Source organism: Eubalaena glacialis, chromosome 6, assembly GCF_028564815.1.
Source record: "Eubalaena glacialis isolate mEubGla1 chromosome 6, mEubGla1.1.hap2.+ XY, whole genome shotgun sequence".
Lineage (NCBI taxonomy): Eukaryota > Metazoa > Chordata > Mammalia > Artiodactyla > Balaenidae > Eubalaena > Eubalaena glacialis.
Genome location: NC_083721.1, coordinates 126,996,997 through 127,022,655, shown reverse-complemented (window position 1 = coordinate 127,022,655; position 25,659 = coordinate 126,996,997). Strand labels below are relative to the sequence as shown.

Here is a 25,659-nt window from a genome sequence, read left to right as displayed (position 1 = left end):
ACTCAGTAAATGTTTGAATGTGTGCATTTCAGGACTGGTTTGTTTGTTTTCAATATATCTCTGTATTAACACTATAAAGATTCTTAAATTTAGTGCTTTTGGTAACTGTATACAGGAGACATTTTCTTTTTAAAACTTTGGAGAAATTGACATGGATAAACTTACATCAAACTTATAAAAAGAAGTTTATATGCAATTTTATAATTCGTGATGTGATATTAGAACCCCTTTTTTTGCCCATGCTAAAGTTATAAACATACACATACTTATACTTATTCAGTAGATATTTCATTATCTATTATAAGCTAAGCATGATGCTAAGCATTGGTCCTGTCCCTTAAGTTTATATTCAGCGAAGAGACATGTAGCAGTCTCCTTTGCTGGTTCCTTCTTAACTCTACTAATGCAAAATGATGGAGAGCTCTGAGGCTCAGTCTTCAAATCTCTTTTCTTTTCTCCACATTTACCTTCCTTGTGATCCTGTATAGTCTTAAGGTTTGAGATATATTATGTACTTGCTAATGATTCTCAAATTTTATGTCTAGCCAGCACTTCTTTGCCCACTTGCATTTGCACTTGGATATCTAATAGGCATCTCAGACTTAACATACTCAATACAAACTCTTGATCCCTCTTTCCCAACAAGAGACTCTTTCCTCTGGAAGTGGCATCTCTGTTCATCCAGCTGCTGTGGCTGAAACCCTTGAAGAAGTGATCCTTGACCCCTTTTCCTCTCACACCCACATGCAAACTATCAAAAATCCTGTTGGCTCTATCTTCAAAATATATGCCCAGCTGACCACTTCTTTCCATGCCAGGACTGCCCCCCTAGTCTCAGTTATCTCTAATCAAAATTATTACAATAGCCTCCTATCTAGTTTCCTGCTTCCACCCTTTTCCTTCTGCAGTGATTCTTCAGAACAAAAGTTAGATCATGCCATTCTTCTGCCCATAATCCTTCAATAGCTTCCCATCTCATTCAGAAAAGCCTAAGACTTTCCATTGGCCTACAAGACCCTATTTAACCTGTTTCCTTCCCCAATCCTACCTCATCTCTTACTGTTTCCTCGCTCTTCCTATTTTGCTTACAGTTTTACAGCCATGCTGGCCTCCTTGCTATTCCTTCAGTGTGCCAAACTATCCTGTCTCAGGGCCTTTGCATATTTTATTGTTTCTGCTAGTCCGTCTCTTTCCCCAGGTATCTGCGTGACTCATTCCCTCATTGACCTGCTTCAAGTATCTCCTCAAATATCTTCACAGAAAGGCCTTCCTTGATTCCCTGTATAAAATAACATTGCTCTCCTGCCTCTCTACCCTCTGGGCCTGGCACTCCCTAACTGTCTTACCTTACTTTATTTTCTTCCATGGCAATAAATATTATATACTTACTTGTTGAAGAGTTTATGATGCTTGTCCCCGCTGTCTCAATTGTATAAAAGTTCCATGTGGGCAGAGACCTAGTTTTGTTCATTGTTATATTCCCAGCATTTAGAAAGGTGTCTGGCATGCTGTAGGCACTTAATAAATATTTGTTGAATGAAATACAAGTGCAATACAATACGATCCTTAGAGTAGAAGTGCATATAAGATGCAGTAGGGAATAGAGGAAAGGGTGACATGCTTACCTAGGAGGTGAGGGAAGACTTTACAAAGATGGTCTTAAGCAGAGCTTTCGGGAGAAAAAAAATCAGTTGAGAGCATCCCATGCAATGAAGATAGTGTTGCAAATGTACAGGGGCATGAGAGAACACAGTGTTTTCAAGGAACTAAAAGTACAGTACTGCTGGAGCATAACTTTTGAGGGTAAAGGTTAAGTAGTAGATGGTGCCAGATTATGCAGGGTTTTTATGCCAGACGAAGGAATTTTAGGTTTATCCTGCAAGGTGGGCAGTGGTAGATATGGAGGAGCCATTGAAGATTTTTGAGCAAGGAGTGATATATATGTTTACATATTAAAAAAGTAACTGGCAACAGTGTGAAGGAAGGGGATCAAAGCTAAATACAGCATTTTGTTATATACTCTGTATATGAAGTTGCAAGATCTGTATGATGCAGAGAAACAATTACTGTCACATGAATGGGTAGGCGGCTATTTCATTTTATGGTTGACAAAACCAGTGATGTGTAGTGTGAAGGTGTTCTTGGCCTACTTGCAGTACATCTGTGAGGGAGAAGAAATGCCTGGTGGAGGATTAGTTCATCTCTAAAAATCCATGCTTTAGGAGAGAAGATTTTTTTTAAAAATTTGGTGAACAATTATATTGTAAGTCATGTAGAGTGGAAAGTTCTTAAAGAGTACCAGTTATGAATTCAACAAGAAATGGTGTTGTTACAGAGTATAAGATGTTGTGCTTGAAGACCAGCCTCCTTTCTTCATAGAGGAACGGTTGTTTCGTCAATAATATGCCTCCTGCTCTTGATTCATTGTTGAAGGAAATAGCAACAGTTGTAAATGTAGTCAGAGCTATACTATTTGCTGTAGGGCCAATAATACATCTGTCTTTGTGGAAGTGTCTACCTTTGCATATTGAAGTACCCTGGCATGCACAGAATTTTTAAAATCAAGAATAAGCTAAAATCATTTTCTACTTTCATTCAAATGCAAGTAAAAACTATTTCCATTATTTCAGCTGTCTTGCTCAAGTGTCATATCTTAGCAGTATAGTAAATGTCTTGAACACATTTTAATCTTTTTACTTTAGAGTCAAAATAGGATGTGTAAATTTAAGGATAAGATGGAGGTACTCAAAATGGTGCACATGGTTTGGATGTTGAGAATTTGGCACTCCCAAATTCATGGAAACATGATATTGTATTATTGAGCATGTTTTCAAAACCACATCCAAATGCTGCAGTAGGAAATGAAGAAATGTTTTCCAAAGGCAGATACAACCATGCAGAGAGTTAGGATCCATTTGTCTCCATTTCCCAAGTTGAAGCATTCACCTTTTGAGTGTGCTCTGCTATTCAACTCATTGTCTAATGGAACACTAAAAGTGGTTGTCAGTGAGATACTGCTTTATAATTTCTGAGTCCATGTTTGATCCAGATAGCCACATCTAGTTGAAAGACTCACCGAACTCTGATGACCAGTAATGTGAGATGGGACTTTCAAATTTGTTAGAAAAGAAAATAAAGAAAAAAAGCTAGTCAGGATTAGGTTACAGAATCAACTCTAGCTAGTGTAAGCAGAAAGAGATTTAATAAAAGATTTTTTTTTTAAATAAAAGATTTTAAGTGGCTTACAGAATTGTTAGAAATACTGAAGAAATAGACTCTAGTCCAACTTTCAAGAATGCCATTCAAAAGCCACATTGCATCTGGGCCATGAAGGGATTTACTACCTCTTTTTGGATCAGAAAGGTGCCTGCAAAATTAGGAATTTGTAACTTTTAGCTGCTAGTCTTAGAACCTTGCCACCTCTACCATGATCAGGAATCTTCCACTATTAGGAAACAGCCAACAACAAGCAACCATCTTCATCGGTAAACTGTTGTCACTGCTGCTAGCTCTAGAAGTAGGTTTTATTATTATTATTATTGTTATTATTATTTTTTGGCCACACCGTGCAGCTTGTGGGATCTTAGTTCCCCGACCAGGGATCGAACCTGTGCCCCCTGCACTGCAAGCACGGAGTCCTAACCACTGGACTGCCAGGGAATTCCCCAGCTGCTGCTGGCCCTAGAGCTAAGCCACACTGGCCACAACCTGTGTGACAGAATGGATGCCTTGTACCCTTCTTCTTGATATCTGTGAAACCTGTGACTGGATACAAGGACTGCAGCCAGTGCTACTGTGGGAAACTTGGACATCTCCATGACAGTACTTGCTAGTAGAAGCAACATAAATGCAACCTCCCTTCTTTTTTGTCCTCCAAATTTCCAGCGAGTGCATCTAATTAACGGAATTTAAATCACATCCACAACCCTAACTACAAAATAGGCTGGGAAATGTAGTTTTTAGTTTTCTAGTCTCTGCAGTACAGGAAATCATACGCCAAAGGACATTGTAACAGATGATGAACACTGACCCACCATATCTGCCACAGATATAGACCCTGATTCTCTTGAAGGCTAGCCATCATCAAATGCGCTATAGATAAATTGAGAATGATGGCACATAATACCATCAAATAATGTTGAGAAGCTTACAAGTATTTGTATTTTAGTATATTTTTTAAATTGTTTTATAATGACATATTAAAAAAAAATGCCTGAAATTGGTTCTCCACCTATATGATGAATTTAGTGGTCTGTGGATGCCCAAAGTTACCTGACATTTAAAGTGTGGGTAGTGGATGAAAAGCCTGAAAGAGGGAGTTCAAAAAAAAAAATTAGAATGGGTTACCTAAGCTGAGGAAAGGTCAGTGTTATCAAACACTGAAGTGTGATTAAATAAGGTGGGACCAGAAGAACAGTCACTTGATTTGGTAGCACTTAATATTATTAGTGTTCTTGAAAGTTCTAGTAAAGAAATAGGGTCAGAAGCCAAATTGTAGGTTTAGGCTGTGAGTAGGAGGGGAAGGATTGAAGCAGAGATTATAGAATAAGTGTTCCGGAAGCTTGCCTTTTAAGGAGCAGTAGTTTATTGTTTGTTTGGTTTTTGTCCAATGCACTTGCTTATTTATATACAATAATTAACTAGAACTAGTGAGGCCCTATGCAAATATCACACACAGGACAGGTATAATCTTCTAAAATTCCTCACTTCTTTGTGTAGCTTAATATAAAGTGTGTGCTATTAAATTAATCTTTCTGCTTAGAGATATATTGAGTACAACAGTATTTTTGTTAATTCTCTAACCATTAGTTACTTCACTTTTGATTTTTTAAAATAAAGTGACAGTTAATTATTTTGATGTATGTTTTTTATAAAGTGCCAGTTAATTACCACTGTATTTTGGAGTTACAGTTTAAAGTCTTGATAGCTGACTTAATCAACATATATTAGCATGATTGATTGGTGATCTGGCATTGATTAGATGAATTTACTTTTCAGTGTAGTTTATTTTGAACATTAGTGACAGATATTCAAAGATTATGACAACTGCTTTTCTAGGAAGTGATGTTGAGTGCATTTTATATATTACGTAGAACTTGAATTTTAATTATTCTGAGTAAATGTCTGATAATGTCAAGTTCATTGGATTCTGCAGACAAAATAATCCCCACTGTCTCCCTCTTAGAAAGGTGGGCGGTGGAATATGTGTACGTTTATATAGTGTGGTTTTCTCAAATCGCACTAGTGTGAATGAAACAGCAACATGTTCAAGGGCAGTGATTTAGTATTTAAGATTCCCTCATTAGATATGGAGCATGTTTATTATGATTTAATTCCAAATTTGTTTATATTCCAGGCCCTATATGGTGACCTAGGTGGATTTTTAGTTAAAAAAAAACAAACCCAGACCCTCTGGATTACACAGAGGGCAGATGGCAAAGAAGGAGAGACTTAAAGGAGAAGGTTGAAAGTAATGAAAACAGAATTGCTGGGCAGTGTCCTGGAGTGAGAGGGAGGGAATGGGGTAGAGAGAGCACAGGTAGGTGGATGAGCTATATAGATAATAGGGAGGGACATGTAGTCTTTTGAGGAAGAGAAGATGGATGGATACAAGTTCAAATATATATTATTTTTCCTGTTAGGAAACTAGTGAATTTGTAAAGGCCAACCCATATTAGGCAAGTTGGGGGTCATTTAAAAGATTAGATTCCTTTATTTTGACTTGAGATGCTTATTCTATGACGTGGTAACTTGATTTCTTTCCCCTAATCTCTCAATGACAAACTTAATAACAGTGAGTATCTTACTGGTGCCTTTCCATTGATTTTTCTAATTTTATTTTATTCTACTTTTAGTTTTCGAGAATTCTGTTTTATTCGGTGGACTTACTCAGGACTTAAGCCTGAGAGACAGCCTCTCAGATAGCTCTGAGGGACTGTTCCCTGATTTTTCTAATTTTAATTTAAAAAAATAATTTGTTTATTGAGTTTTTCATAGGTGCTTCTTAAGTTTCTGCTAGACTTCTTTAAAAGATATTGGTTTAAATGGCCTTCAGTTTTATTTATTATTTTTAAAATATTTATTTATTTATTTGGCTGTGCCGAGTCTTAGTTGCGGCATGTGGGTTCTCTAGTTGCAGCATGCGGGATCTTTAGTTGTGGCATGCGGGATCTAACCCAGGCCCCCTGCATTGGGAGCACGGAGTCTTAACCACTGGGCCACCAGGGAAGTCCCTGGCCTTTAGTTTTAAAGTTGGTAAGCAGAAAGAGACTTGAGTTTATCTAGCCCAGACTTTCGTTAGGAAAACTGTTCTTCAGAGATTTGTCTGGAGTCATTTGTCCACCTAATAGCAGAGGTAATACAGGAACACTGGTTTCATGATTCTCAGGGAAATGCTCTTTCCCTTATGCCAACTACATTGCTTTCCTAATTTAGTACACTGGTGTCTGATTTCAGCACCCACAGTTTTGTGTGTCCTTTTAGCCAATGAGCATCTCACAAGAACTTCGAAACTAGACTTACTTGATTCTTTAATATTCATTCAGCAAATATTTCTTGGTATTTAACAGTCACTATTTTAGATCTTGGGGCTCAGTAAGTTCTCAGGCATTGAATGAGGGAACCAAGAACTCTCAAAGAATGAGGGAACCAGAAATAAACACTTAGGTAAAAATTAAGAGCTCCAGATAGTTGTAAAGGCTCTGAAGAAAACAGAGACATAGAATATGGTAGCAGGATTATTTACTTTAGATAGAATAGTCAGGAAAGATTTCTGAGGAAGTGACATTTGAGCTGAGACTTGAATGGTAGGAAGAGGCAGCCATATGAAGATGTAGGGTTAGAGCATTTCAGGCAGAGGCCCTAAGCTCGAACAAGCTTGACATGGTTGATGAATGGAAAGAAGGTGAACACTGGGGAGAGTGGGAGGAGAAGAGGTCAGAGAGGAGAGGACAGTTCGGTAGGGCTGGGTAGACCATGAAAATGGGCATTTAGAAATGGAATTGTATTCTAAGTGAAATGGAATGGCATTGGAGTAGGGGGGTAATTGACTTGAATAGTATGTTTAAAAGATCATACTCCTTGATGGAGAGTGGATTGTAGGGTGATACTAATGAAGGCAAGGAGAAGTGGTTGCATTTGGGATTTATTTTGGAGTTCTGCTGGATTTACTGATGGACTGGACATGGGGGTGGGAGGTTTGGGAAGCATGGTGAGAAAAAGAGAGGAAGATGGTGGTAGAGTGGGGGAGGAGTGGGTTTTAGGGGAGGAAATCAGATGGTTTGTCTGGGACTTGTTAAATTTGAGAAGCCTACTGGATATCCAGGGAGGCAGTTGAGTATTCATATCTAATGTTGAGGAGGAGAAATCAGGCCTGGAAACGCATATCTGGGAGGCATCAGCATGAACACCATATACTGAAGGAATTTGCATAGGGAAAGAAGAGAAGGTGGTCCAGAACTGAGCCCTGAAGCATTGCAACATTTAGAGATGAGGAGGGAAAGAAGTCAGCAGAGGTCCATGATGTAGGAGGAATGCCAAAACTACTGTGTTGTGGAAGCCAAGAAAAGTGTGAGTTTTAAGGAGGGATGTTAGCATTCACTTATATTAAATAAATAGTGCTGTCAGATCAGGTATGATGAGGACAGAGAAATGCCATTGGGTTTGGCAATATGGAAGGCATTGGTGACCCTAGATAGAGCAGTTTCACTGTTGTCATGGGGTTAAAAGCTGATTGGAGAGGGTCAAATAGTGAATGGAAGGTGAGGAATTAGAGACAGTGGCTAGAGATGATTGTTTTTGAGAAGTTTTGCTGTGAAAGGGAGTCTAGAAATGGAATGATATCATGAGGGAGGAGACGGAGTCAAGGGAGGTTTTTTTTTTTTCTTTTTGTGCTTTTTTTAAAATTGGGAAATATCAAAGTTTGTTTATGAGCTGACAGGAATGATCCAGTAGAGAGGAAAATTAATGATACAGGAAAGGGGGATTAATTGTGGAGACATGTCTTTAGGGTGGTGCTGGTGGGATGGGATGAGGACATAAATGGGGACATTGCTCTTTTCTAGGATCAGGGATGCGGTGGTATAACATGACCTCACATGCCCCTTTACACACAGCTCCTCCCTTCGTCTCACCAGATTCCTTTAGACCAAGCTGATTATCTTTCTTAATCACTAATTTTTTCTTCTGTGCTATATCTTTTATGTTCTTTTGGATTTAATGTGTCCCATATAAGGCTTAGCATGAGGCAGCTGGTGATATTTAACACCAGTTTTAATTTTTGTGCCAACAGGTGAAGCGAAAAATTTATTGCCATATCTTGGACCCAACAAAATGAGAGATTGTTTCTGCACCATAAATTTGGACCAGGAAGAAGTTTATCGTACCCAAGTTGTTGAAAAATCTTTAAGGTTTGTAAAAAATTGGTAAATTATCATTCATATGATATATATTGAATAAAAAATTTTACACATTTTCCTGACTGTAATCATCAAGAAGACTTTCTTCATCTGAAACTTTTATTTTCCTTTTAGATTCTGAGCTCATTTTTAGAGTTACAGAATCTCAGAGTTTGAAGGAACCGTAATGTTCATTGAGCTGGACTAAATGCCTTATGCTTAGTTCCTCCCGACAATTATTTTTGACAAGTAGTCATATGGCATTTGCTTAATAATGTTCCAGTGACAAAGGAGTTCACTGCCTCCTAAAAGCAGCCTGTTAGGTCTTAGAACTATTCTGACTCTTGAAGAGCTCTTACATTTAATTGATTAATGTCTGTCAAAAGGAGAACCTACCATATGCCAAGAACTTGCTGGGTGCTATTTATTCATACATCCACAAGAACAAGATAGCCACAGTGCTTGCTTTCATGTGGCTTTTCATTGCCTCAAAATGTATCTTCCTCTTAATTGTTCCTAATTCTGTCCCTTGGATTTCTGGAGAACAAGTTTAATCCATCATTCACGTGACACTCTTTCAAGTTTTTGAAAACAACTACCATATACCTCAGTTTTTTCTCTAGGCTAAATTTTGCCCACTCATTTGAACTTTTCTCAAAGTACATCATTATTTTATTTCTCTTGAGAATAAATTACGCCTTAACATTTACAGAAGTCACTTAACTAAGTAGGGCATTGTAAGGGAATGAACTCTTAGGTAGATTTGTCATTTTTTGGAAGTCTAATAGCACTGCGAGAGTATCATAGTAAATTATAATTCATAAAATTGAAATGTGCCACCTCTTCCCGGTAATAGTGTTTGTGGATATAATTCTAGTGCAGAGCTGTACTGGAAGGATGCAGTCTTGTTCAGAGACAAGAGTTAAAATAAGGGAATGAAGAGTTGTTGGAATGAACGTATGGTGGATGAAATATTTAGTAACCCAAGGAGATTTGAAGTAATATACTTCACATCTTTAATCGTAAATCACCTATCCCTGTTGTATTAGAATTTGTAATTATTTATATAAATGATGAAACTGAGTCACCAAAAGCCTGAATAATTTGTGCATGTAATAAAGGAAGTTAGAAGCAAAACTGGGATAGGGACCTGAAACTATTTAAATCTCAATTTGTTATTTAATGTATGTTGATTCCATATCACACAAAAATCAGTTATATACAAAACTAGTAATTTTCAATAAATTGAATATTTGTGGTAGTTTCTAGTATGTAATATAGCTTTGTAAATGAGTAACTAAAATAAGCTTACTTTTTTTCCAAAACTCTTGCCTGCCTTTCCAGATATTTGTGTGGGGGAAATGATAAAACCAAGTATTTTTATCCATCTTAAATTATTATGCTAGATGCATAGCAACTTGGAAGATATTTTAAGGCTAGCAATGGTTACCTTAGGTCATTTCAATATAATTAGACTACATGTTTCTTGGATTCTAGGTGCCTCCTAGCATTCTTCCTTGTGGAATAGGGTGAAAGAATTTGTAGTATAAACCCTTGCTCACCTTGCTTTCATTTCAGTGTTTTCTACCCTTGTGAATGTTGTGATAAGCTGTTAAGTCAAAAGTCAGTAGATATCATTTAGATCTTTTATGGGTTCTGAATATTATAGTTTTTATAGGTAGTCTGGATATAGAATTTTTCATGGCAGGTAAGTAGGAGTCACATATGGAATCCATAGCTCCTAAATCTCTACCTCAAATCCTTTTAAGAGGTAGGTGGTCTATAAACAAATTGAGTAGCAATACTTCTTGTACCTAGTGCTTCTCTTCCCCACACCAGGAATTTCCTTAGGAGTGATATGCAGGATTATAGGTCAGTGATAACAGTAGAGTATTGCTTTATAAAAAAACTATATGTCTAGTTATTGCTTCTAACCAACGTTGTTGAAAACATTTTTTCAAATGGATTGATTGATTAATTTATTTATAAAATAAAGATGTGGGCGCCCAGATGTGGGGATTAGATTGTTGAGATTGTGATGATACAGTGATACAGATGACTTAGTGAATAATTCTCATCTTGTTCTTATTTGGCTTTAGAATGTGTTTTAAAAATAATATTTGAGTGTGGATATGTAATATATAAAGAAAATTCTCAATTGTATATAAAATGATGCAAAGGAGAAAAATACCTAAACCTGTCTTTGCCTAATAGTTGTTTTTCTGTTGATTTCTATATTGAGACTAATTGGAAAGACTATTTTGACAGACCACCTTTTAAGTTTATTTTGGTTACATTTGAAGTGAAAAATATATTGACAAAAGTTGACCAGGTATTATAACAACTAAAAAGCTAAGTCAACTGTTTTCTGGACAGGGTCAGAAATGACTTCTTTAAGAGTCATTTACTTTGCATTTTAGCTTCTCTTTAAGTTGTGACATCCTGAAGAGATTGCATTTTATGGTGACATTTTTAAAGTACCTTTTGTTCTTTAAACATTCTCAGGAAAGAGGTACTCTTGACCAAAGATGTTAACTAGAATTTCAGAGATTCATTTCTTCATAGGAGAATTTAAATATCAAAAGAGCATTCTTAAAATGAACTTAGAAGTATAAGCTGTTTCGTAGGAGAAAGTCTTAGCAACTTGGGGGTAGACAAAGATTTCTTTACTTAGGATGCCAGAAGCACCAATCATAAAAGAGGAAAACTGGTAAACTGGATTTTATCAAAATCAGAACCCTCTGCTCTTTGACACTGTCAAGAAAATGAAATGGCAAGCCACACCTAGGAGGGGAAATAGTCTGACAAAGGACTTGCATCCAGAATTTATTAAAACAAACAAACAAACCAAAAACCCAATAAGAAGACAGACAAACCTTTTAAAATATGTGGAGGAAACTCAAACAAATAGTTCCTAAAATAAGATATACAAATGGGCAACAAGCACAGGAAAAGATATTCAACATCGTTAGTCATCAGGGAAATACAGTTTAAAACCATTTCTGTCACTACACATTCTTGAACATAATGTGTCATGATAGAAATCAGATCACTGGTTCCCGTGACAGTATGGAGTGAGTCATTGTACAAGGGAACTTTGTTCTTTATCTTGATTGGGGTAGAGATTACACAGGTATATACATTTATCACGTCACATTCACTAGAATAGCTAATTTTTTTTTCGAAACAACTTTTTATTGAAGTATAGTTGATTTATAATGTTGTAGAGTAGCTAATTTTAAAAAGACTTTCAGTAGCAAAAGTTAACCATGATGTGGAGCAGCTGAAGCTCTCATACGTTGCTGGTAGGAGTGCAGAATAGTACAGCCACGTTGGAAACAGTTTGACAGTTTCTCATAAATTAAACGTTCGCCTACCTTTTAACTCAGCAATTCTATTTTTAGTTACCTGTCCAAAAGAACTGAACACATAAAAGAGCTTTGTATAAAAATGTTCATAGCTGCCTTATTTTTAATAGCCCAAACTGGAAACAACTCAAATGACATCACTAGGAGAATGGATTGTAGAATATTCATAAATGGAATATTACCCAGCACTTAAAACAAATGAACTAGTGATATACACAGCAAGATGGAACACATGTCATAGACGTTAAGCTGAGTGAAAGAAGCTGGACGCAAGTGTACATACTATTTGATTCCATTTATATGAAATCCTACACCAGATCTTTAGTGCTAGAAATCAGATCACTGGTTGCCTGTGACAGGTATGATGGAGTAACTGCAGAGAAACAAGAGGGAACTTTGTGGGGAGTCGCAGTGTTACTATATCTTGATTGGGATGGATGCTATACAGGTTTATAAATTAATCAAAAGTCATTAACTTCTGTACTTTAAATTAGATTTTATTTTATGTGGTTTATACCTCAATAAAGTTGATTAAAAATAACGTATTTTTATTTTTTAAAGTATGTTTTAAAATAACGTTTTACATAGCATTATTCATTTTAGGTGTTATGTATTATTGTGGTTTACATATTTTTGAGATGATGATGGTGTGAACGACACTGTCCTCAGCTCTCATTTGTGTCCACTTTAGGTGAGCATGACCCCAGGCAGTTACTGGATATTCTGTCCACAGGACTTCAGAAAATCTGTTTGTTCAGAGCCCAGCCTGGCAATCGAGGTCCTTTCAGAGTTCAGCTTGGTTTATACAGGGTTTAGTTGAAACTTAGCATAGAGAATTATTTTGGAACTCTTGAAGCTTTTCTTTATGGTGTTTAATCTGTAATTTTAATTTATTTCATTGAAAATATTATAGGAGGACACTGTTGAATTTAAATTTAATGAACTTTCCCCCTTTTCTCTCTAGCCCGTTTTTCAGTGAAGAATTTTACTTTGAGATTCCAAGAACTTTCCAGTATTTGTCTTTCTATGTTTATGATAAGAATGTTTTACAAAGAGACCTTCGTATAGGTATGTACTATTCATAATTGTCTTTTAATCACAACATTGGTGTTTATATTCATTCTTTCTCTAAGTATAAAGTGTTGAAAACAACAGAATAATATATTCTCAACTTTCTAATCCTTTCCTGTAGACTTCATGTTCATTTGTGGATCTGATTTTTAATTTGAATGCTCAGCTTGGGTGACACTTCCTCAGGGAAGTGACATAACCGATCTCCCCCTACTCATGGTGCCATATGTTTCCATAGTACCTGGTGGGTCCCTTTTTATAGTATTCATTATAGTTGTTCATCCGTTTGTTTGTTTGTTTTTCAGGTGTATCAGAGTCTATTTGTCTACTTCTTTTATGTTATTAGTAAAGCTTGATCCTGGGTAGAACTCTGATTTATATGAATCTGATTTGACAAATCAGTTTGTTGTTTAATGTCTAGGTGCTCTAGTTGAATATATATGATATTTACAAAGGCAGAGACTGTCACTGCCGGAGTGCCTTATATTTAGTAAATGCTCTGTAAATATTGTTGAATGGTTCAAAGAATGTTTTTTACAAAGATCACAGTATTTGATCCCCAACAAAGAACATCTGTTTTTGAAGTTTTTCTAATAGAAGTAATAATTCGGTTTAATCTAGTCATATTCTTCTCTCTGGCTATATTGGTGACCGGTAACTGTTTCTTAAGTAATTGTCTGAGGTATGATCTGTAGGCATCGACTAGGACAAAACTAACTGGCCACATACTGTCACGTCCATGGTCTTTGCACCACTATCTTTGAATGACAGGTAGAGGTCTGTAATTTTTACATGCATTACTCTCCCTTTTTAGTGTCCTGAATGTCATCATCTCCATCTCTCCTTTCCCATTTGAAACATGCTCATCTCCTACAGTTTAATGATTACGCTTTATTTGGCTTTGACCTCTTAACTACCGTCTAAATTTGTTTCTGCTTTTGCTATTGAATTCCTTAACAAATGGTCTATATCCTTCTGCTTATTACTTATTTCTTTTTAAATCGCTGTAATCTGACTTCATTTTTCTGACAAACTTGTTTTTGAAGTTTTCCAAAAATCATTTTAGAGCAGATAAAATAACCTTTTAAAAACAATAATACTTTCTCTTAATTGTAAAATTATTACATGTTCTAAGGGATTGGTAATGACTCTGCGTAAGAACAGTTACAGTTAATAATTTGTGTATTTCTTCCCATTCTTTACTTCACACATTTATATTATTACATTGTACTGTTTATTCAAGTTTTTTTCCTTTTTCATTTAATATCATCTAATGATCCTTTTCCCATGTCATTAAATATTTTTCACAAGTAATTTTTAAAATATCCTTTCTATAGGAATGTATTATCTTAACCACTCTTTTCATGGTAGAGATTTATGTTTCCAGATGTTTGTTACTCTAAATGGTGTTGCTCTGAACATCCTTCTGCATACATTTTTTGCATGTCTTTTTTTCTAGGATAAATTCCTAGAGGTGAAAATACTGAGCCAAAGTGTTTGAATATTTTTAAGTTTTTTTTAATATATATTTTTCCATTGGCTCCCAGAAATATTGTACTAATTTACATTCCCCCAAACATGACATGGGCGTAATCATTTCACCATACCCTGGTCATTCTTGGATATTATCATTGAAAAATTTTTTTTCTAATTTGATAGGTGAAAGAAATATTTCATTTTAACTTGTATTTTCTGATTATTAGTGAACTTGAGGAATTTTTCATATGTTTATTGGTCTTTTACATTTTTCTTCTATGAATTAGTTGTTAATTCTTTTGCTTATTTTTCTTTTGGATGGAATTTTATCTTTTATTTATTCTTATGCATGCATATTTGATAAATATGTTAACTTCTGTCAGCTATATACATAACAAATACTTTGTCACAAAAGGCATTTTCATAGTTTTCAATCCTCGTCTGCCTCTGTGTCACATTAGACTCTTTGGATTGCTTATTCAACTTGTTGAAAGCCAAGGAAAAGGCAGTTTAATGACATTGTATTTTCCTAGTTGTCTTCCTTCTGACTTCTTTACTTATATGTAGACTTTTCTCTGTGTAGCAAACCCTTAATTATGGATCACCCCTGAGGCCCCATCCTTAATTCAATTAAACAAACATTTACAAACACTTGTCTATGTGGCGTACAAAAGATGGGGGTATTAAGGTGAATAAGATTCAAGTTGCTCCCAGGTTTTCAGGCTGATTTATACTCTAATACTAATATATTTAATAGGGTCTGTGCTGGAGGTAGGAACAAAGTACTTGGGAGCACAGAGGAAAGAAGAGTTAATTTTGTTTGGTGGAGGATTAACAGAGACTACCTAGGTAGGAAAAGGAAGAAGTTTCAAGATAATAGGGATTAGCAGAAGCAGAGAAGAAAAAGTGAATCATGTTTGTGGTGTATGTGCTGGAAAATGTAAATTACTTAGGCCAAGGCTGGTAGAAGATGAATCTGGGAATATGAATTGGACCAAGTTGTGGTGGACCCTCAAAGCTGTGTTAAGGAATTTGGACTTTATCCTGTAGACAGTAGTGTTGATCCTTTTAAGAATGAGGAACCTTTTAAAAATCATATATAACTGCATATACGAATATAGTTTTGTAGTTTAACAACTTCCTGTGGTGTAAACAATAACTTTCAAACTACAAACTCAGAGTCTATAGGTTACGTATTTAAAGTGTGTATACATATATATACATATATATAACTATATATACACGTATTTTTAAAGTATATAAACATCTACTTTAAGTATGCCATCTGTAGCAGCGGTCCCCAACCTTTTTGGCACCAGGGACCAGTCTCATGGAAGACAGTTTTTCCATGGACTGGGGGAGGGGTACGGTTTTGGGATGATTCAAGTGCATTACATTTATTGTGCACTTTATTTCTATTATTATTATGTTGTAATATATAATGAAATAATTATACAACTCACCATAACGCAGAATCAGTGGGAGCCCTGAGCTTGTTTTCACTTGCCACTCATCGACAGGGTTTTGATATGAGTCTGCAAGCAGTTGATTTATTATGGTCTCTGTGCAGTCAGACCTCTGTGCTAATGATAATCTGTATTTGCAGCCGCTCCCCAGCACTAGCATCACTGCCTCAGCAGCACCACCTCAGATCATCAGGCATTAGATTCTCATGAGGAGCGTGCAACCTACATCCGTCGCATGTGCAGTTCACAGTAGGGTTCGCGCTCCTGTGGGAATCTAATGCCACTGATCTGACAGGAGGTGGAGCTCAGGCAGTAATGTGAGCGATGGGGAGCGGCTGTAAATACAGATGAAGCTTTGCTCGCTTGCCTGCCGCTTACCTCCTGCTGTGCGGCCGGGTTCCTAACAGTATGGGTCCGTGACCTGGGGGTTGGGGACCCCTGATCTATAGTTTATGCTTTAGAATGGAGAGAGGTTAAAGGCAGGGAGGCCATCAAGGAGGCTATTATCAAATGAGATGAGTAGGGTAGTGGCAGTGGAAATGCAAATGAGGGAATGTACTTCACAGGAGTAGCTTTAAATAGGAAATAGGTACTGAGAAGATAAAGAGGATATAAGAAGGGAAAGGGTTAAAAATGGTCTTGTTTCTATGGTTGTCATTAACTGAGATAAGGAGCATTCAGGATGGGAAAGGGAGAGGATGACTTTGATTTCAAACAAGTTAAATTTCAAACAAGTTAAACTTGCATTACCTGGGGAGTATCTTGGTGGACATGTTGGTTGACTGTTGGAAATACAGATCTGAAGCTCAGAGAAGAAATCTGGATTTGATGCGGAGGTATGGATTTGAGAGTCATTAGCACTGAGTGATACTTGAAGCCTCTGCTGGAATGAATGAAATTGCCCTGGGAGCATTTAAGGAGGGTTGCAGGGAAAATGAGGCTTTAGTGAAGATTGATAAAATGTATCAGGAAGTTGGAAGAGAGATAGAAGAGATGAATATCTCAGAAGGCAAGGAGATCTTTTAATGGCAAGACTAGAGAGAGGTAGCGTAGGATAAAGATTGGATAGAGGCTGTTGGTGATTATTAACGACCCTTGAGAGAGTGTGTATCTTTGATTGACTAAACATTTTAAGAAAATGTTTTATAATTTTCATTACCTATTTACAAGTAGTCATTATATAGTATTTCTTGGAAAGGCCTTTAGTTGAGGTTTATAATTATGATTTCCAAAAGTTGCCCTTGTTTTGTTTTTTTATTTGTTTTTAAAGTAAAAATCAGTCCTTTGAGGAGTGGTATCAGAAGGCCATAACTTGGTGTGGGAACTGTTAAAAAAAAAAGTTTATTCTTATTAAGAAATAAAATTTCTACATTTAGTAGAAATTGTTTTTCCTTTTATAGATAGGAATTATTATTAAAGTAGACACAGTTCATACATAGCCTTTAATTTAAAGTTGGAAAATAATCTTGATATTTTTACTTACAAATTTTTACATTTTTTTACTTTAACGTATTTTTCTTTTGTCATTAACTCATAAAGTTAGGCGGCACTTTGTTTTTTTTAATTTTGAGCTACTGGAAATTGAGTTCCCTCAATTATTTTATAACTGAGTTGCCCAGTTGTAGGCTAAACAGTGCCATAGCATTTTCTGGGAATGAAATTTGAGCTAGGGTTGAGAGAGCCACCTTTTAACTTAAGAAGATCTAAGAATGTGTACTTGTTGAATAGCTTTAAAAGCCTGTTTGTTTTTTATTTTTAATTGTATAATAATATATGGATATTTTCCTTTTTGTAAAAAAAATTTTAATTATAGTATTACAGACAATTAATTTTGGCCACTGACCCCCTCCCAGTCCCCTTCCTGGAAGTAATAACTGTTATTAATATGGGGCATAGTTTTTCATATTACAAATCCTTATATGCCAGGAACAGTTAGTATGAAAACTTGATTATAGATTAATTGAAAACTTGAAACATAGGAACCATGCTGCAAAAAGATAGAAAATTGTAAAATTAAGGCTTTAAAAGTCTTTTACTGTGTGATATATTGTCCTAAGTTATAGTGTCTTCTTCCCTTAAAAAAGGAGAAAAAGAGAAGAGAAAAACTTGATGTAAGAATAAAATTCCATTTCCAGTGAGGATCCTAATAATATTAAAACATATATATTTAACCTTCTAATGTGTATTTTCTAGTTATTTTAGTTTTCCGAGGGATCTAGGCTTAAGCAGTTAAACCATGGTTATCTTAGTAGACTGGTTAACTTGTTTTTCTTTCCTCATGGTTTAGAATGTTATAAGAGAATTTCACTAGGATATTAGAGACCTGAATTCCATTCATGACTCTATCACTAACTGCCTTTGTGACCTTAAATAAGTCACTCTACCTTCTTAGGCCTTGTTCACCTATAAAGTAAGGTTGGGTTGAAGATAGCGAAGGTATTTCTTAAACTCTTTGAATTGTAATTTCTCCTGGCATTTAGCTCTTAAGTCAAACCTACTGTTTAAAAATTGCTTATGACTACACTTTTGTGTCTGTTTGCACAGGGACTGTATCAGTTATCTGTTGCTACATAACAAATCACACCCCAGTGCTCAGTGGCTTAATTTAGCAATCATACATTTGCTCATGATTCTGCAGGTTGTCAATTTGGGCCAAGCTCAACTGGGTGGTTCTTCTGCTGGTCTCACCTGGGGTCACTAATGTGCAGTTACCTGAAAAATTGACTGGGCTGAATGATCTGACCCATAGGTCTGATGGCTGGTGCTGTCCATTATCTGGGCCTTCCACTCCACATGGTATTGAGGTTGCAAGAGGCTAAGCCCTACTGCAGGTGCTTATTAAGACTACTTGCATTACATTTGTCGATGTCCCATTGGCAGAAGTAAGTGGCATGGCCAAACCCAGAGTCAGTGCTGGAGGGGACCACACAGTGGCATAGAACAAGGAAGTATGATTTATTGGAAGCCGTTAATATACCAGTCTGCCACAGAGACCAAAAGGTATCAATCTAAACCCTGTACACTAAGGCATCTAAGTGTTGCCATCGATTGAATTGCTGTTATTGATACTGCCAGAATTTGTTCAGTCCTCTGGTTCTTTTTCATCTTGTATAAGCAGTCACACTTACCGCTACTTTTATCTACCCTTTCAGCCATTTCTACTAGTAGCCAAGTAGGAACAAGGCCATCAAGATTTTGCTGGTTGGTGATCTGTATCAGGATGAAATTTCTAAGAATATGTTGTGCCTAAAAATGGGGGCCTAGTATAACATGATATTTACAGATGGTAAGAAAATGCTGCTTAGAAGTGGTAATGGAAAGCTAAGAATACTTTTTTTTACTTACAGACCAACAGAAATGGTTTCTGTGTCCACAGTTCCTTCATTTCTTTTTGTGTTTCCTCTCCTTGTCTGATTTTAAGGAACTAATATAGCATCTGGTATATATTTGTGTATATATGTGGTCTAAGCTCTTTCTGTCTATGGGTTTGTCAGTACAGTGGGGAAATGAAATGGTACCTTTAAATAATGTGTTGGGTATTTGGTTCCTGGGGTGGTTGGTTGATTATTTATGTATTTGTTTATTTTCAATGTTGGTGATCTCACAGCTAGTGAAATAATGAGTTAACTTTGTTTAAAATAGTAAACATTAAACTAAAACACTTTGGAGACTGTTTGAGGCATGGAATAGGTTTCATTAGAGCTGAAAGTTGTTTCAAACACAGAGGAGGTAAATGAGATGTAGAATTTAAATAAATTGCCCAAGATCACACAGCTTAATAAGTAACAGAATTAGTGTCTGTAGTGTCTGTAGTGTCTGTAGTGTAGATACTACAGAGTTAGTGTCTGTGTTGGAAGGAACATGAACAGGCAGGCGTACCTTGGTTTTGAAATCTGGCTTTAGCACTTGTTAGTGGGCAGGTTTTTGATATCATTCAGCTTTCCTCATCTGTAATATATCCTCTTCCCCCAAGATTGTTATGAAGATTAAACAAAATGTGTAAGAATGTTTACCACCTGGTAGCTGTTCAGTAAATGCTGGCTTTTCTTTCAGTTCAGTGCTCTTTCCACTGTATCAGGCTGCCTACCTTTAATATTTAATAGCTGTCATCTAACCTGTTTAACTAAGGATAGCTCACAACGAATAAGAATGATGAACGATTTTCTTGGTCTTATTTGTATTTCAGACACTTGTTCCTCCCCTCCCTGTTCCTCTCCTCTTTCTCCAAATTCCTTTCCCCTTTCCCCTCCCACCTTTCTCATTCATTCTTTTATTCATTTTTCCCTCCCTCCCCTCCTAACCCTTCTCTACCCTGTTTGATTCCCTAGGGCTGATGACAGGTATTTCTTTTTCATACGTTATATTGCCTATCGAAGTGCTGAACATGTTGCAGGTATCCTAATACCTAATGACTTCAAATATTTTTCTTTATTTTTCTCTGTTGTTCTTTGTCAGTTTCTCTGACTTCTTGAGATCATGTGTTCTTCCATGCTGCTTCAGGCTGACTAAATCTTTACATTTTAGAAACTGACATCTTAAAAGGAACTTGATAAGAATAAGAGCTGGCAACGAAATTGCAGGTTTTTCTCAACTTACAAACGGCTTATTTATATGGCTAGTCAGAAAAGAGTTTCCCTCTCAAAAGACAAGAACCGTTCAATTCTTTTGTGACAGTGAGTACCATGGATACATGAGACATGAAATAGGAGGAAGAGGGTGCTTGCCTTAGGATTTTTTTTTTTTTTACCTGTGAACTAAGAGAGGATTCTCTTTTGGGAAGGCACTTGTGACAAAGAAGATGTGTTTCCAGTGATCTGAGTTGTGAGTTGTAAATTGAACAGGTAGATTCCTACTCTAGTTTTTAGAAGCATTATTGGTTAAATAGACTTTGGTTAAGGAAGTCTGGAAATCAACTCACCATTTAAAATACAAAGCCATTGTGATTATTTGTTGAATGAGTAAATGCATCAATCAAACCAGAAAACTTCTGAATAAACTTTTTTAAAAGCCCTTTTTTTAAGTTGGGGGCTTGCTTTAGTGATGTTTGTATGCATTATACATGCACATGTATGTACATCTACATGCACATTCATAAATTATGTATAAAACTAAAAATCCTGGAAATTGTAGAATAAGGGTCTTATAATATTAAATTTTTAAATAATAGCTTTATTGATATGTTATTTACATGCCATAAAACTTACCCTTTTAAAGTGTGCAGTGCAGTGGTTTTAAGTATATTCACAGAGTTGTGCAACCATTACCACTGTCTAATTCTAGAATAAAATTTTAAAGACAGTTTTTCTGTGTTTGTTTTCCTGTTATGCCCTTTCTTTCCACTTGACACAGAAAAATTGATATATCTTGACAGAAATTTTTTTTTACTGTTTTCTAAAAGTTTTCAAATGTTGAACTAAAAGACCAAGATGGTCATAAGTGAAAAGGGTATGAAGTATAATTAGGGTACTTAAAATGAAAATTCTTGTTTGATAAAATAAAAGAAAGTGAACTATTTTTTACTTTAGCATATATCCTTTGTTGAAGCTTTTGTGTTGAATGTTGGAATAAATTGTCGGTCATATGCAAAACTATGTCTACTTCTTAAAACTTGAATTGAGGAAGGAAATGCTTTGTACCAACATGGCAAATACTTCATTATAATAAGAACATTTCTGTTTCTTCCTCTCATACTACTTTGTTCATTGTACTGTATCTGTCTCTGAGACGTAGACACTCTTTAGGGAACTGCTTTGATTTTTTTTGTGTGTGTGTATGCATTGAAGCAACATAAGCAGTGTTTACAGTGTTTTGATAAAGCAAATTTTTAATAAAATTATTTTAATCTCATAATTTCAAGTCAGTTTTCAAAATTATTAGTGACCATATGATACTGTTTTTCTGTTCTCTTAATTGGAGCTTATAAACTCTTATTAAATGCAGATATGTCTGCTCAGACAGAACATATGGTTTATTCGTAGTGTTAAAGAGTTGAGAGGATTAGTTTGCACTATCATTGTACATTGCTTTTTATACTGATGAATGTACTCTGGGTGAAAATGTGAATCTGAATAAGTACTAAAAAAACGCAGTTGCATATAAATACAACTGAGTTTTGGTCTAAACCTCTAATTCAAAATGGCCCAGAGAAGGGTCTGCCAATGGGTAGAGGGAAATGAGGCACCTTTTCAGTTTTTAGGATATAGAAAAATGCTTTATAAAAATGGATTTTTTGATATCAACAGATACAAATTATTTTTAAATGTTTTCTACAAAGTATTATATGTAACAGTGCTAATGATTATATATAATATGTTTCCTCATTGTTTTACTTATTTCTTACAGGAAAAGTAGCCATCAAAAAAGAAGACTTGTGTAACCACAGTGGCAGAGAAACTTGGTTTTCACTACAGCCTATTGATTCCAATTCAGAGGTTCAGGTAAATATTAAGGATTAAGTGATGGAAGAGATTGTCACACACAGAAAATGAGTGAAAAACGAACTAATTATACTTGTTCATTTAGAGAGAGCTTAATCATACCTTATTTTAGCTTCTGGCACCAAACATTATAGACCTCTGAGTAACAAATAACTGGAAGGAAATGCCTCGCCACATGAAATCAAGAATAATGTACGTGTATGTGCACGCGTATGTGTTTGGGGGGGTTATATTAGGAGGACAGTTTTTTTCCTTCCTTAGTTCTTTTTTTTGGGTCACAGTAGCAAATTACTAATTTTTTTAGATGGGGAAACGGTTTTAATGGAAAAGATATGTTTTATTAACTCTGAGGAGAATCCTTAGAAGTCTGTGATTTATTTCATCTGTACTGACCAGGATGCTCTCTTTACTCTCTAATACACTAGACTTGGGAAAACGTTATTCATTCAAACCATGCCTGAGCCCACCATGCAGAGCCTTCATTCTCATACCCACCCTTCCTTTTGTTCATCTTTCTTTTTATCTGAAAGGGTATCATTACTTATTTTAAAGCTCTTCTTTCCTCTTGCCAAAATAAGAGATTTTAAAGATTCTATGTGTGAATAAAAATGTGTTTAGCCATGTAGCTTAACTTTTGTATTTGTTTCTGAAAAGTCTGAGTTACTCTTAGAAATTATTTCTATCTAAAGGGAATCCTTTTTTTGTAACCCTATTTATTTATAAAATATGATAAGGATTGTGAAACCATTTCCCAAGGGCATAACTGCAAGCAGAATTCTTCTTCTCTAAAAGAAGTTATAATTTGTCACTGTGACTCAAACAGAAGTTTAAGGCAAGAAAAAAGTACTGCACACACACCCACAGGTATTTGCAAATAAAGTGCCTGTGTCTGTTTCCTCATAACCTCTCAAGCATTCTGTTTGCTTAAATTCTCAAAAAATTAAGTATTTGTTTGCTAAAACCCCTTCTTAAGTACAAAATATAATTGAAACTTCTCCTGTTTTTCCACCCTACCCCATTTTAATGTTCTTTTCTTTCCATTTGACAATAACTTTTATTCTTATCCCAGTTATACTGTATGGTAAATGATCCAGGTGAGAGGCAATGTGATGAAGTGGAAAGGGTTTTAAAGTAGAAGTCTAAAAATTGAGGTCCTAATTTTCATATGTGGTTATTTTACTGACCTTGAATTTTATTTCTATAAAATGGGAATGAAAGTTGCCATGTTGACTCATATGATTGTGAGAATTAAATGAAATACGTTTAAGAGTATTTTGAAAGCTGTTAATAGTTATACAAATGTAAAATGTCTGTTTACCACCAGTCAGTCAGGTGTCCATTTCCCTGATACGCCTTTACCAAAAGGCAGACATGAAAGTTTTGAAGTGCTAGTTTTTCTTTTTAATAGTTTTAACAAAAAAGAAAGATAAGAAAAGGCTTTGAGAATTTGGTCTAAAATGAAGTTTGAGGATTATTTTAAGATGTAGTTTATTAAAGTCCATTCTTTTTCTTGTGGCCAGTGTTATTTGCTAAAGGATTTAAGGGACCCAGCTCTCCAAAGTTAGAAATTTCTATAGAATACTCTTTATATAATTATTGGAGATGGTTTTAGAGCTCAGTACTGGGTAACAGGCTTTTTATTTGATTGTATATATAAAACTCATGGCTGAAACACAAAAATCTGCAAACAGCATTTAACCGTTAGATATCATGACATTTTTTATTTGCTACGAATTATTTTCATAACCATGAGTTTTTAACCTTTACAGTTCTTTTGTCTTAAATGATAGTTGATTTGTAAGATCTACTCACTATTTAAAATAAATTTTAGAAAGAAGAGTACTTTAGGGGATGGGAGGGGGTGCATGACACTTATCACATTAATCTTGTACATTGGGAACATTGTTTCGCTCCAAAGCTGATCTAGGAATATTAAATCAACCTCGTGAGTCTAAAAAAGATAGAAAAGCAGCCTGATTCATACAAATCCTATTTTGTTAATGAATTTGTTCACTTGCATAAGTTTTATAAAATTTTATAAAAATATCATGGAAATAAGAGCAGTTGGTGGAGCCATAGGAGAAAGCTGTGAGACAGATAGAGTTCAGCAGGAATTTAATCTAATAATTACTGTTAGTAATTAGAACAGCATATATCTAGCACAGTACTAAGGACTTAATATATATTATCTCACTTAATCTTCAGATTAGCATTATGAGGTGTAGGTAGCATTACCTCCATTTTATAGATGGAGAAAATGGATTCATAGAGGTTAAATGACATCTGCAAAGTCACAAAACTATTAAGTGATGGAACCATCATTCCCATAAAGAGCTTGTCTGATTCTAAAACTCCTAACCACGGTACTTTACTACCTTTAACTATTCTGTACTGTTGGTCTTAAAAAGGCTTCAACATAGATTATTAAGAGAATCACTTAGGAAAATCTGAGTATAAGGCACAGAAGCTTACCCAAATTAGCTCAGAGAAAAAGGGAGGGACATTAGAAAGTTCCTGGGAAGCTCCTTGGAGTATAATTACAAGAACTTCAGTATGGCCAGTGAGAGCTAGAAAGTTGTCAGGCATTTACATAGGAGCTGCATCCTAAGTGGAGATCAGGTTTCTTACTATAATAGACTAGATACAGTTCACATAGAATTATTTTTGAAAAGACTTTAATTTCTCATAAAGTAAACTAAAATAATGGGTGGTTTGTTTGTTTTTGGTTGACCACCACATAAAATAGCTTAGCTGGCTTGCATTTAGCACCACGGTGAATGAAAAATATATACTGTATCTTTAAAGTGTAGACTTCTCAGCACAGCAGTAGATACTGCAGGAGGCACATAGGATTGAGACCCACAGATTCATTTCTCCCTACTCATGTGCTCACTGTGCTCCTTGAGTATAAGTGCTCACTGTTTAAATAGTGTTTTTCTTCTTTCCCTTTTATTTTGTAAAGTGAATAGTTAATGTTTTCTCTCTATTTTTCGCTCTAATTTTTTTTTTTTTTTTTTTTGGCTGCGTTGGGTCCTCATTGCTGCGTGCAGGCTCCTCTCTGGTTGCGGCGAGCGGGGACCACTCCTCGCTGAGGTGTGCAGGCCTCTCATTGCGGAGGCCTCTCTTGTTGCAGAGCACAGGTTCCAGACACGCGGGCTTCAGTAGTTGTGGCTCACGGACTCAGTAGTTGTGGCTCGCGGGCTCTAGAGCGTAGGCTCAGTAGTTGTGGCTCACGGGCTCAGTTGCTCCGCGGCATGTGGGATCTTCCCGGACTAGGGCTCGAACCCGTGTCCTCTGCTTTGGCAGGTAGACTCCTAGCCACTGTGCCACCAGGGAAACCCCTGCTCTAATTTTAATAACTATTCACTTTGCAAAATGAAGGGGAAAGAAAAAAAACGTTGTTTAATGATGAGATTCCATGGTATTCTTTTTGTATGTCTGATGA

The 25,659-nt window shown here is 35.8% G+C and overlaps 1 protein-coding gene across 2 annotated transcripts in view; it reads left to right on the top strand.

The window, feature by feature from the left end:
* Positions 1–25,659, top strand: part of RASA2 (RAS p21 protein activator 2) — a 120,590-nt gene that overhangs the window by 15,396 nt on the left and 79,535 nt on the right. For both annotated transcript variants that reach the window (XM_061193609.1, XM_061193611.1), the window contains exons 2-4: positions 8,291–8,408; positions 12,729–12,832; positions 22,120–22,214. In XM_061193609.1, coding sequence (XP_061049592.1) covers positions 8,291–8,408; positions 12,729–12,832; positions 22,120–22,214 — 317 coding nt within the window. The remainder of the gene's footprint in view (positions 1–8,290; positions 8,409–12,728; positions 12,833–22,119; positions 22,215–25,659) is intronic.